General features: G+C 38.7%; 1 protein-coding gene across 1 annotated transcript; it reads right to left on the reverse strand.

The window, feature by feature from the left end:
- Window positions 1-8417: 8417 nt before the first annotated feature.
- Window positions 8418-11878, reverse strand: mmp13b (matrix metallopeptidase 13b). Its single transcript, XM_067595765.1, has 11 exons — window positions 11775-11878; window positions 11471-11581; window positions 10915-11042; window positions 10629-10777; window positions 10288-10413; window positions 10020-10175; window positions 9773-9893; window positions 9469-9602; window positions 9215-9374; window positions 9009-9112; window positions 8418-8896 (listed from the first exon to the last, which is right to left on the reverse strand). The coding sequence occupies exons 1-11, from the start codon at window positions 11868-11870 to the stop codon at window positions 8796-8798; spliced, it is 1386 nt and encodes a 461-aa protein (XP_067451866.1). The 5' UTR covers window positions 11871-11878; the 3' UTR covers window positions 8418-8795.
- Between the last annotated feature and the right edge of the window lie 565 nt (window positions 11879-12443).

A 12443-nucleotide genomic window follows, 5' to 3' on the forward strand; every position in this document is an offset into this window, starting at 1 on the left:
GTAGTTGTAATGACTGCAATTACTCATGTTCTATAATAATAGCAACAATTTGTTGGGTGTGTCAATGAAGGGAGACTAAACAGTGAAAACAAAACCACATCCAAGGAGGGACTGTGTCAGTGCAGACACTGTATTTAACATTTTGATAGAAATCCTGTTCCTCAGAGCACTCTGTCATTTATTCCTATGCACAGGACTGACTCATAGCAGGGTGTGTCTCTGCAGGACAAGAGTGAAGCGTAGATCTTAGTGGTTTACCCTCACAGCAGTGTCTTCACTTTTACCACTCAGTAAAATGTTTCACATAAAGCTCTTTTGCTTTATTTACTTGAAAGTGCCTGCATACACAGACACATACACACACTTGTGGTCTTGAATGGCCCTTAAAAATGCACTGAAGTGGGCAGACACGCCAGGGTTTGGCAGGTTACCACGCTACACTGGCCTGGTAACCTGCCAATGAGGTGACTGCGAAAGGAGACAAGTAGAGAAAGGAGAAAGAGGGATTGAGTAAGAGAAAGAGAGCTGGGTTTCAGTCACGGCAGCTTACAGATCTCTTGTGTGTGTCTGGGAATGAGTGTTTGTCCTGTGAGACAGAGAAAGACCTCCTTTCTATGACACATCTTCTTTTAACCTCAAAGACACCCAATGCCAAAAAAGGCTGGTATTTTCACAGATTGCATCAGAGTTTTACATGTTAAATCCTGAAAACTGAGAATATAGAGGACTAGTCATAATTGAGATTTCATTGGAACTTAATTCAGCTAAATGCTTTGGAAGGTCTTGAAACAAGCTAAAATTCCTTCAGTTTCCTCGCGTTTGAGTCTATGCTTGGGTATTTGTGAATGTGACTATTCTCTTCAAGTGGGTGGGAGGCTGCCTGAGAGCCCTCAGTGGATGACCCCATTGCAGAAAACACTTCCAGATGTTTGTACTTTGCTTTTTTTTTGTCCATCTCCTGAAGCGCTGGCATGTTGAGACCTAAGGAACCAACCATCCATCAGAAACTGTCCCGGCTGCTTCCAGTAGCACGGGGATAAACGCTCACTGTGAAATCGCAAAGTCATTTGTGGAATGCAACAGCACAACAAATCAGGTTTCAAACCAAAAGTGAGAGTTTTTTTTTTTCACTTTGGTCCACTTTTTTTGGCTCTTTATATATGAACATAAAATCCCCATTGATCCTGTCGTGTCCTTTACTCCTCTAAACAATATGTGAAAAGCTGAAAATCAGAACTTAATCAGAAAGCTACACTAAATTAAGATCAGGTCACATGTCTATTTACGTATCAGTTTCTCCTCACAATGTGCCTCTGTGTAGCCTGGGACATGCACAGATGTGCCGAAAAGCATCACAAATATGTTGACGTGCAACATGTATGATAAATCATAGACCAGCCGGCTGACGAAAATGATGTCCCACACATGTGTACACTGCTCTGTCCAGAGAAAGCACACGATGAAACCCAATTTGCATGGTCACGTTCTTTGATCTTTTACAGCAAGTGAAAATGACAAAGTTTCTCACAGAGCTGGAACAGGTATGTTGACATTTCTGTTTGACACAGAAAAAACTAAAACCTAGATTAAGTGACAAAGGAATGAAATAACATTTAATTGGAACAGGCTTGTGCAACTGTTCAACCTACCATGATGGTAACTTTCCCATGAAAGTAAAGCAACAGATACACAAATACTTCCACACACCACTGCCGATGAATACACTTCATATTTTATCTTATCATAACATCTTGATTTTGTGGACTGAAGTAATGTCATCACAAAAATACAGTGCTTTCTCTAAATAACCATTGGTCAAAGGAGGAGGGACGGTAATCAGGAGAACAGAGGACCTTTTTTCAGGTTGCTCCCTGTAGACAAAGTTGAAACTGGGTCAACAGAGACTTTGGGTGAGTGAGTTTTGTTTTCAGTCAGATAGCTGATGTCTGATAAAACAGAGTTTGCAGGTATATCTTGTGTGCAAATGTTTGTTGTGACCACCTCCAAACACCAACCAAACAGACAGCAGGTCACATTCATACAAGTTTGAAGAAGATTTGACAAGATTTATTTCTTGCTGCATAATTAATGCTTATTTTTGAAAACAACTTAATTCAGGCATACTGTTTACATCATGGTGGCGTGGGACAGGAGTGAAAAAAATCAAAAGGTAATCATTTGGTTCTCTGCAGTGGTCCGGCTCTGAGATGTAATTACTTCAAAGCAGAGCGAAGCTTTGAACTGTGTGTAATTAATTCAGGCAAGCAGAGCCAGGGTGTCTTTATTAAGTGCTCCATTCTTGCTTGAACAAACTATCAAACAAATGTAATTTGACCTACCCGGATAGATCCTCTGGAGGATCAAGCTATCCAAGCAGCTAATTCACTTTGCTTCAACAATGAGCCCATACTGCTCTGAACACTGCAAGGTTTTACTTTTCAGTCCCACAGGAGGCCTTCAAATCCAAGAATGTTTTTTTTGGAAGAAATTTTATTAAGTTTTTGTTTAGATTGCAAAAGTTAATATCTGTTTATTAACCAGAGTTTTCAGAAAAGTTAAAGCAGATTTGAAACTTTTATTTGACAACAGTGATATTGACATATTGATGCTCTGAATGCCCTCTGGCTTGATCGTGCTGCTGTGACAATAGATGCCAAGGCACTGTGTCAGCGTACTGCAGCTCAGCACAGAGGTTTTGTTTTTCAGACAAACAAAAGATCAGCTCAACTTGTCACAGGACACAAAGATTTGCTTGTTTTTTCTAGGAGCCAGTAAAGCTGTTGAAGTTTGTATGACATTATTGTTCCATCTGTAAATGTCTGCTGAAGATTGGACATTTATATTTGACTTGTAAATGTAATATATCAGTTGAGGTGTTTCTTGAGTATGATCCTCAACATCTGCAGGGGTTCAAGCACATGATTGAATTTAACATCCATATTTAAAACATGATGAGGTCACAAGATGATTGAAAAGACCAAGAGAGATGGAAAAAAATAATTTCTGCAAAACATAATTGTATTTATTTTTTCAGACCATACCCATTACCTTTTCCTAATTAATTAGAGAATGATAAAAGAAAGAATAAACATATCTTTAGATGAACCCATACATTCTAAAAACTGTAGCATTACTCAGCATGTGAAGGAGCAGACAGTGGTCAGTAGTGCTGCACTCTGGCAGTATGGTTGAGCTGATTCTTGCGTTTTGCTAAAAGAGGTCCTAACACTTGAGTAAGGACAGTCTCTGTCAGCTGTTCACAAGTCTGCGTTCGACATCTGTTCCCTCGCTGGAAATGGAGCTCTTGTTTTGTAAAGTAGAGCAAGAACAATTGTTTGTGGGCGTGTTAATGTAACAAAACTACCCCATCTTGTTAAAATGACACCTCCACCTAAATCCCAAATCAAACTGATGATTTGCCCACATTTCTTATTTATCTTTTGCTCTTATGCCGCCATATAAAATTCTAACTACACCTTGTTCCTTATAGGGGGGTCTGGAAACAGTTTAAGGTTATCTATTACTGTATCTAAAACGTGTCATATCAAGTACGTGAGTAAAACAAGCATGACTTCACTTGTCAAGAAACAAATGCTGGATTGTATTACCATCACAGACATCTGGCTTATTTCCATTTTGGCTTACACAGTGTTTTCTTACACAGAGAATAACCATGAAAAAGAAGAATAATAGTCATATAAAATACTTGTAGAAAATGAAAACAAACAATGGGATATTTAAATTATTGCTGGTTGGTATGTATTTTATCATCTTCATTGATAGAATAGAAATCTTTTTAAACTGATGTACTCTTCAGTGATTTGGAATTGGCCAGTAGGGTACTGTTGTTTTTACACCAGAAGGCTGCTTGATCTTTTTGGATGTGTGACTTGATAAATATGGAAATATTCACTGATCATTGGAATGGACTGTTTATTAGCCCATTGTTTTTCCAAACTGTTGTATATTCATTTCAGGGAAAATGTTAAAATCACTTAAAATCAATTATTCATACCTAAAAAATATAAAGAATCCAGTATTCTCAATGGAGCCCATGTCTGCACAAAGCACCAATATTTGCTTTAAAGGGGAACTCCATTGATTTTACACATCAAAGTGTGTTTACAGGTGTTGGAGAGCACACCTGTTCATACAACTAAAGTATGTATGAAGCCTTTTTGTGGCTCCAGAGTGAGCTGATGAAATCTGATAAAGTGCCTCAAGTGATGTGAGTTGAGTCAGTGTCAGCTGGGGCTAAACACTACAAGTCTGAAAAAGAAACAAGTCTTGGTGGATGGATTTAAAGGTACCAGACCTCTGTATCATCTCTGCTTGAGGCTAGAAGCTCCAGGCTACTTTAGTCGCTACAAGCATATCACACCCAAATCTGTACAGTCAAGTGAATCAAGTCGAGTTGCATTGTGGGTAATGTACACATCTGGTTTTGACCGTGTGAAAGAATGTGTGGAATTCTGTCTTCCTTTTTTAAAACCGTCTATTGTGAGTCTAACAATGCTATAGGAGTGCAATGCTAAATCGCTGGAGTGCTCTTTTAATCTTGTGCAATTAATAATTTTATTTGTTCAATTTGCTAATGGTAATTGGTAATGGAAATGGTAATATTGGGGTCAAACACCAGAAGTTTGAGTTGACCTGTTCTTTTAGTTAACATTATCAAATCCAAAAGATCAGCTGTCGCACCGAAGAGATAAAGTCTTTTACTGAATTTATGTCCCTTTTACGACACTGCATCTGCCCCTGGGTGGTATCTGGTTCAATTTATCTAGGCTACTTAGGGCAAAGCACAGCCTCCTCCACAGAGTTCTTCCACATTCCAGTATCTGAGAAGACGAAGCACAGAGACTGCACCTTTTTAGTGAAGCACTGTTTTATAACCTCTATGACCTCTGACTTTTTTTCAATTATATTCAAGGAAAGGGAAGAATAACAACAGCAAAGGGTATGAGCTGAAGAGAATTTAGAAACACTTTTAACTGTGAACAACACACAAACATCATCAGTACTATAAAAATTAAATTGAACAGGAGTTCTGCCGGCCCTGGGGACTACCCGGCACTCTGAAAGTGAGCTAATAATAAAACATTCATGAGTTTTTCAAAATGTAGATAAAAGTTGACTTCCGTAAAAGAGGAAAAATCAAGATCCTGACATTTCATAAGTCCCCAAACCATGTTGCCTGTTCACACTCACAAGAAGCAGCTCAGTGAAGGAGCAGCAGTCTTGCATCATCCTTCTCATATTGGTGGTCTGAGGAGGGAGTTTCCCAGAGGAAAAGGGATATATCCTGATTCTGCTGCCCTCTCTGTCATTCTCCTCCACCTGGTTTCCATCAGGAGTCGCCGGGTTAGACTGTGTAAAGATTTCCTCAAGGGACGCCACTTTGTTTTTTTTTCTTTCATTGCCATTTTTCCTGGACCTCCTTAAACTGTCTCTATCCTTGCTCCACATTTTTACCAACCCCAATGCCTGCAGTTGCTACCTGAAAGCAGTGTGCAAAGTGCTCGAAACAAAAGTACATAAATAAGTCATGTAGACTGTAGCTTTATAAAATTGTTGTTAAAATCAATCTTAAATAAATGCCAAAGGGAAAATAATGCACAGGAAGGATTATAGTGAATTATCTAGCCTCCGGGAGCTCTTTCCAGTCTTGGAGCACTGGTGGTTGAAGCACACTCTCACCTTTGGTCTTGTGTCTTCTTGACTGTTGGACAATAAGAAGAAATTCTTGATTGCTAAACATTGACCTAGCTAAACATAATCAGTAAACCCAGCATCACTTCACATAGAGATGCATTAAAATTCAGGGTTTATGATCTTTTCATCTGGCACCAGTTCAAATCCTCAGTGCTGCATTCTGAATGAGCTGAAAGAGTTGGTTATGGTAATGACTTTTGACTGGGGCAGGAATAAGGAGAGGTGCACAGCTGTAACTGGAATGAGATGAAAAAAGACACTCACATGACCTCTAAAATCCACAAGGGCCAAAAATGACTTAATTTTTTATGTTTCTCAGTTGCACAACTCTACAAAACTTAAAAGTCAATGTCAGCAAGATGATCCCAAGAGTTGCTCAGGTCCTGTGCAAGCTGCCGTGGAGCAAGAGCATGGCAGTGGTAAATATTTAGAACAAGAGACTGTCTTGTTCACTTTTCCCCCCCAAGAAGTGCAAACACATCCAAGTATAGAGGGCAAAAAACTCCATACAATGAAATAAACATTTATTTGAGAAAGCTTGAAATGTTACACCCGCTGTGTTTCACTGTGTGAGTTTCTTTGCAAGACTGGATTTGATCCACTCTCCCAAGCCACAAACATCTGTATCTCTGAACATTATCCTCAACATCAAGGTTAAGTTACTCAAATAGCAAGGATTTTAGACACTTTTCAGCACAGACGTGGAGTCAGCTGTAACAGCACCAGTGGTTGCTGAGCCTCTCTCAGGCTGTGATGTTTGCCTAATGCAATGAGCTCTCCTGCCTTAATGTTTTCTCTGTCACGTCTCACTCCTCCTTTTGAATAGCCCACTGCAAAATTACAATTTCTATTTAAATCACATGAAGCGTTAAGTGCCAAGATAAAAGTGTTATATCATTCCTGACACAAATGATACAATAATCTCAATTTAATGGATAAGAACTATATTATTTTCAGATAAAGTATTTGTGTTTCTGTAAACTAGAGCTTAGACTCACAACGCAAACATCAGTGATGAACACACAGGATTTGTGAACCGGTGACGCAGCCCGCACCACGCATTACCTCGGAAATGAACAAATGAGGTGACTGCTTCACTGCACTGTAATTACATCCACATGATTGGGCCTGTGGATTATGCTGCTTGGCTCAAGCTGTTTCCTAAACTCAAACTAGAGATACTTTACTGACCTTTCAAAACTGGACTGCTCACATGACACAAAATCAAAACTTTCATAAAACATCTCACAAATTCTTACATTTTCCCCTCAAGATTGGCTTCAAGTTATTATAGCAGGCTGCAGGATGAAGATACTGTGTGTAATGGCCCTTTATTAATAAGATTAGTGCTTAGTCTGTTTGATGCATGGTATGTTCAGATCTAATATGGCCCGGGCCAAAGATTTTCCCCAACATTTGTTGTGCTAATGAAGCATACACTCCCCCCACCCCCACCCCTCAAACCTGAGAATGAAGCGACACACTTCATGGTGCAGAGTCTGAGAGCAGCAGGATATTGAAATATGGTGTTGCATAATTACCATGTGTGCTAAATATAACTTCCCCAACTTGTCACAGAGTGACAATTTGGATGCACGTAGTCAAATCAGAAATATTTTCCACTGAACATAAATATACTCAAACTGTTGATAGGAGCGCTCTCTAGTGGAAAAGATTGAGAACTGCATGGCAGAGTTTCCTGTGTAGTAGTTTGAAAATGGAAAAAAACTTTCTGAGAAATTTGTCATTTTTTTCTAATATATATAATTATAATAATTACAGATAATTACAATAATATGTAATTATCCGTTTTGTGTCCTATACATTCAGTTTCTTGCTAAGGTCAGGTATGTGGAACATTTATTGAATTATTTTTGCAAAACTATAAACAAAACTCTTGCAAGATGCATGTAGTAAAGGAGTTTGTTGAACATTGATGCAATAAATAAATAATCATACGTCCAATTCTCAACACTGCTCAATGCTATATGCTGCTATATAATATCATGTATTTTTCATACAATTCTGAGCCAATAGCCCTCTGCACAGTTACATCATCTGATAGTTTGCACAAGAGCTTCAGGAAAAATTGCTTGGAAGAGGATTATGAATCAAACTATTGTCAAAATCACTCCAGTTCATTACACAACATGCAGTTAACATTTCATCAGTGGCTCTCAGGTTTTGGGCTTATCTGACGTCCCACACAAATGAGAAATCAAATACACAAAAGATTTTATAATGAAGACAGACATCTTTATTGTCCTGCTCACAAACCACAGCGAAAACCTTAATTTCTCTGAATATTATTTAATAAATCATGGACCAAATGTTTTCATTTAAATACTGACAAGAAACATGTATCAGTGCTAAAATGACATCAGCAGAATGAAAAGCAGTATGTTAAAATAATCTTGTGGACTTCTAAGACACTGTCCATCCTGTTCTTTAAATATAGATGTCATGTTAACTGTTAAACCTCATATTTTGCTAATCAATAAACTAAACTAAAATATACTAAAAATAAAATACTAAAATATCACTAAATTGGTGACATCACTTTACATTTGGTCAATTAAAACTGATCATTATCCCATCTCTCACTCTCTCTCTCTCTCTCTCTCTCTCTCTGCTCTTATTGTAATTCACAAAACTTGTCTCTGTTGAAATAAGTAATATTAAGTATAAATACTGAGCTCAAAGACCAGCCAAGCCAACTGTTACTGACAAGAAACTTTAATGATAAGGATTCTGCTGTGCGCAGTGTCAAATAAATAGCAACGATCTAAACACACACATTAACGAGGAATTTTCCAGCATTCTGTGTCTGACAAATTACATGACCTACATGTGTCCAGCACAGGTAAAAATAAACATTTTTCTTGATCTGCCAACAACCTGATTAACTGTAACAGATCATCTTTGATTGGCTGCATCTTCCTGAGTTTCAAGTTTCTAACATGTCTGTATGTTTGTGTATAATCTGTGTGTTATGAAGATGTGTTGTGTGCTATGCAGCCAGCTACATTTACATATGTGTATATATTTTAAGCCATGGCTGACAGTTGCAGACCGCCTCATCAGCAGTTGAGAAGGGAGTTCGTTCTCAGGATGCGCATGACCTTCCTTGAGGTGTAACTGTACTCGTACTGCAGGTGTTCATGGAAGAAATACAAGTATCCTGAAAGAGAACAGAGAGGATGACTGTTAGAAAATGTGGTATATCTGGAACAAATTGTCATTCTGTACACTTGAGCTGCACTGAGAATGTGATATTTGATGCTTCACAATACCGTAGTGATAAGCAGCAGCGTCGACTTCGTCATCCATTCCAGGAAAATCGTCTTCAATGGATCTTGGGTAGTCCTTATCCATGGTGCCTGTCGCTTCATCATAGCTGTGGGTGACAAATGACTCAGGTGCTCGCCAAGGATACTGTACTGTGCAGATTCAAAGATTTTTAAAATAACTGAGACATATCACATGTATCATCACATACCTCCAGTATTCCTCATCGGTGAAGAGTAGAGTTTTCCCTGTGTCTCTGATGTAGACAGCTGCATCGATTTTCCTTATGCTCTTGGGAAGTCCAAGCTTATGAATGTACTTCGGGTAACCATCAACAAGGTTATATCCATTCAAAGCCCACATTCGGATCCCTGTAAAAACCCAGGGCAGAATTTTGATTCATGTATACCGTATCAAGTATCTAAGAAATGATAAAATAATATTGCAATAACAATAATAACTCACCGCTAAATATGATGACCACATCCTTCTCTGGGTTCTCGTACGCAGCGTCCACCTTTTTGGGGAGGGATGGCCATGTGGTCTGGATCAGTGTCTCCTCTGGCTCTGGCATCTGAGGATGCAGACGCCAGTAGAATCTGCAGCAATGGCATGATTAATTAGTATGCAAATCTGAAAACTCTTAGAATAATCAACTCTTGCTCACTTTATATGTTATGATGAACAAGATCTAGAGTTTATGTGTTTACTGTACTGTCTTTGTATGTACCACCACATCACTGTTGTATCATACTGACTCTTACTGCACCTGTCTTTGAAGACAATGGTTTCCCCTCTGAGCTCTGTGACAGCGTCGAAACTTAACATGGGGTCACATTTGTTCGGTGCGTCAGGCTTTGGCTTCACCTTCTTTGGATTCGGGTTTGGGCCTGTGATTGGACATCTGGCATTAGTGCACAGTTTACAATAATATTTCCATGAAAAAAAAACAAGACAAAGCTAATGTTTTAAAAAGCATAATTGTGATATGACTTGCAAATCATGCTTTTTCCCACCGTAGAGAGCTTGAATGCCTTCAATGTCGTCCTCAGACAGTGGGTAGCCTGTACCGTATGAGTAGATGGGGTACATCAGGGCGCCCACGTCTGAAGAATGAGACATTCCGAGGGCGTGGCCCAACTCATGGGCTGCCACTATGAACAGGTTGTAAGCTGCAGAGAAGAGATCAATCAAATCATTGTTCAGATAGGCCTCACTGATTCAGTGGTAGTCATTAGACTACAATATAGTGACTTATGTTGAACATTTGTGCATAACTCTTACCTGATGAATCTTTGGTCCAGTGTTCGTCCTCATCAAAGTGAGTGTCTCCTCCGAGTCCTTGGCCAGGTGGGTAAGCATGAGCCAACAGTCCATCTGGCCCATCAAAGGGATTGTAGTCTCCATGTTCTAGAGTGAAGGACAGACAAAATTAAAATATGTTAAACAAAACGTGCACTATTATAAGTCTATTCTTCAGACCATGTGATTACACTTTCAGCAAAAAAAACAACCCAAAAAACAAACAAAAAAAACCTACAAAAACCAACATCATGTATTTTTTTCTGTATCTATTCAGAGCATATAAACAGTATATCAGAATTAACATTATAGGTCAACTGTACCTTTTGTTCCAAAGCTGATCATAATGTCAGCGGTGCCCTCATGCAGCTTCTTAAAGATCAGAGGGGTGACATCAGCCCAAACGTTCAGCGCATTGCGGATGGCTCTGTCTACATCAGCCTTCTTCAGATCTGGTGTATAATTCAATATCCTGAAATATCAGGGGATAGAAGACAAGGAGTGTGAGTGAATAAATTATATAAATAGATGTTCATCTCCTTGCAGGAACATTATGGCCACCCCTGATTGCCTTTAACATTATAGTGATAATATATTTTCGAAGAGCACCTGAATGTGACGTTGTTATTTTGCCATTTAAGGTGTTGAGGGAAGTGATTGTATTCGCCAATATCTGGGACACCACATCTGGCCTGCTTCATCAGGTCCAAAGTATTGTCATCCAGATTCCCCGTCACCTACAGAAGAGGAAACAATAAAGAAATACATGACTTAAATAGATGTGTTGATAAAGTACTGTATAGTTTATCAAAAAGACTACTTTTTGAAGAGTTAGTCTTATAGTTAAGCCCTCTTACTCTGAGGTAGCAGTGCAGTTTTAACATAAAGTGTAATCTTATCTGTGATCTCTTATCTGTATCTGTAATCTTATAGACTCCCCCTACAGTCACAGATTTACACAATAGGAGGACCATCAAAACCAACAAAACCATCATTATTGATCACTGGGGAAGGATCAACCATCAAAAATTTATAACATTAAAATATCTTAAACACATATCATGAGCTTTTTGAAGTTCTTCATGAGATAAAAAGGCTGTCTTATTATTCACTTTTCTCTCAAGTGAATAAAACCAACAGTACTATATTTTCCGCATCTGGTCACCTTTAGTTTGAAGAATTTCTGCATTTCCTTGATCTTGGTCTGAAAGCTACTTGTTGAGCCCTGTCTACCTTGGAGACCAGCTGGAAGGCCATAGAACCGACGAAGGTATTTCTGTATCAAAAGAGAGATGAAAAGAAAGATGTACTGAATCACATAGTGGCATGAAAAATCATGAATGGATTGCTCCTTTCTTACACTGAGGGCAGTGTGAAGATATGTTTTTCTTTTAAATTGATAATTACAGTAGTAAAGCCACACAAAACCATTTGAATAAAAGATCTGAAATAGAGACCGCAGATCTTACCTCTGCTAAAAGCACGTTGTCTGTGTCCTCAGAGGGCAGAGGCAGAGCAAAGGAGTGAGCGACCAGCGCCAGCAGCAGCAAAGCTATCATTGTCATTGTCTCTGTGTTCTCCAAACCACTCATTGGGGTCAAGAAGCTGTGAAGGGTATTTATAGTGGTTTGAGTCCACTTTTTTTTCAAAGGGTCCCAGTGATTCATGTAAAAGCACCCAGCCACTTCCTCCTCCTCTGACTGGTGAGAATGTGCTTGTATCTGTAAAACAACAGTGATTGTGGTTTGGGAATACTTTGAACCTGGCTAACATGTTATGGTAAAACAAAATTGCCATGACTCAAGGAGTTTAGCAATAGATTCATTGAAAATGTCTATGAGGCAAAATGACGCTCTTTTTTTAAGCAAAAAGAGCAATCTTGTGTTTATCTCACTGGCAGATCCAGAAGGGATGAACATTCTTTCCCATTAATGAGGATGTCACAAAATGAGTTATTATCTATTCCCTTGAATATAACTATAATAATAATAAATACTCTGTACAAAATGAACTTTAGGGAAAGATTTCAGGGTGGTGTTTGTTCCATGATAGTCATTCTGAGTCTATTCCAAGACATTATAAGACAAGTGACTAATACACACAAGTCTCAAATAAAAAAAGAGATGACAAAAACAAGA

This window comes from Thunnus thynnus, chromosome 7 (assembly GCF_963924715.1).
Source record: "Thunnus thynnus chromosome 7, fThuThy2.1, whole genome shotgun sequence".
Lineage (NCBI taxonomy): Eukaryota > Metazoa > Chordata > Actinopteri > Scombriformes > Scombridae > Thunnus > Thunnus thynnus.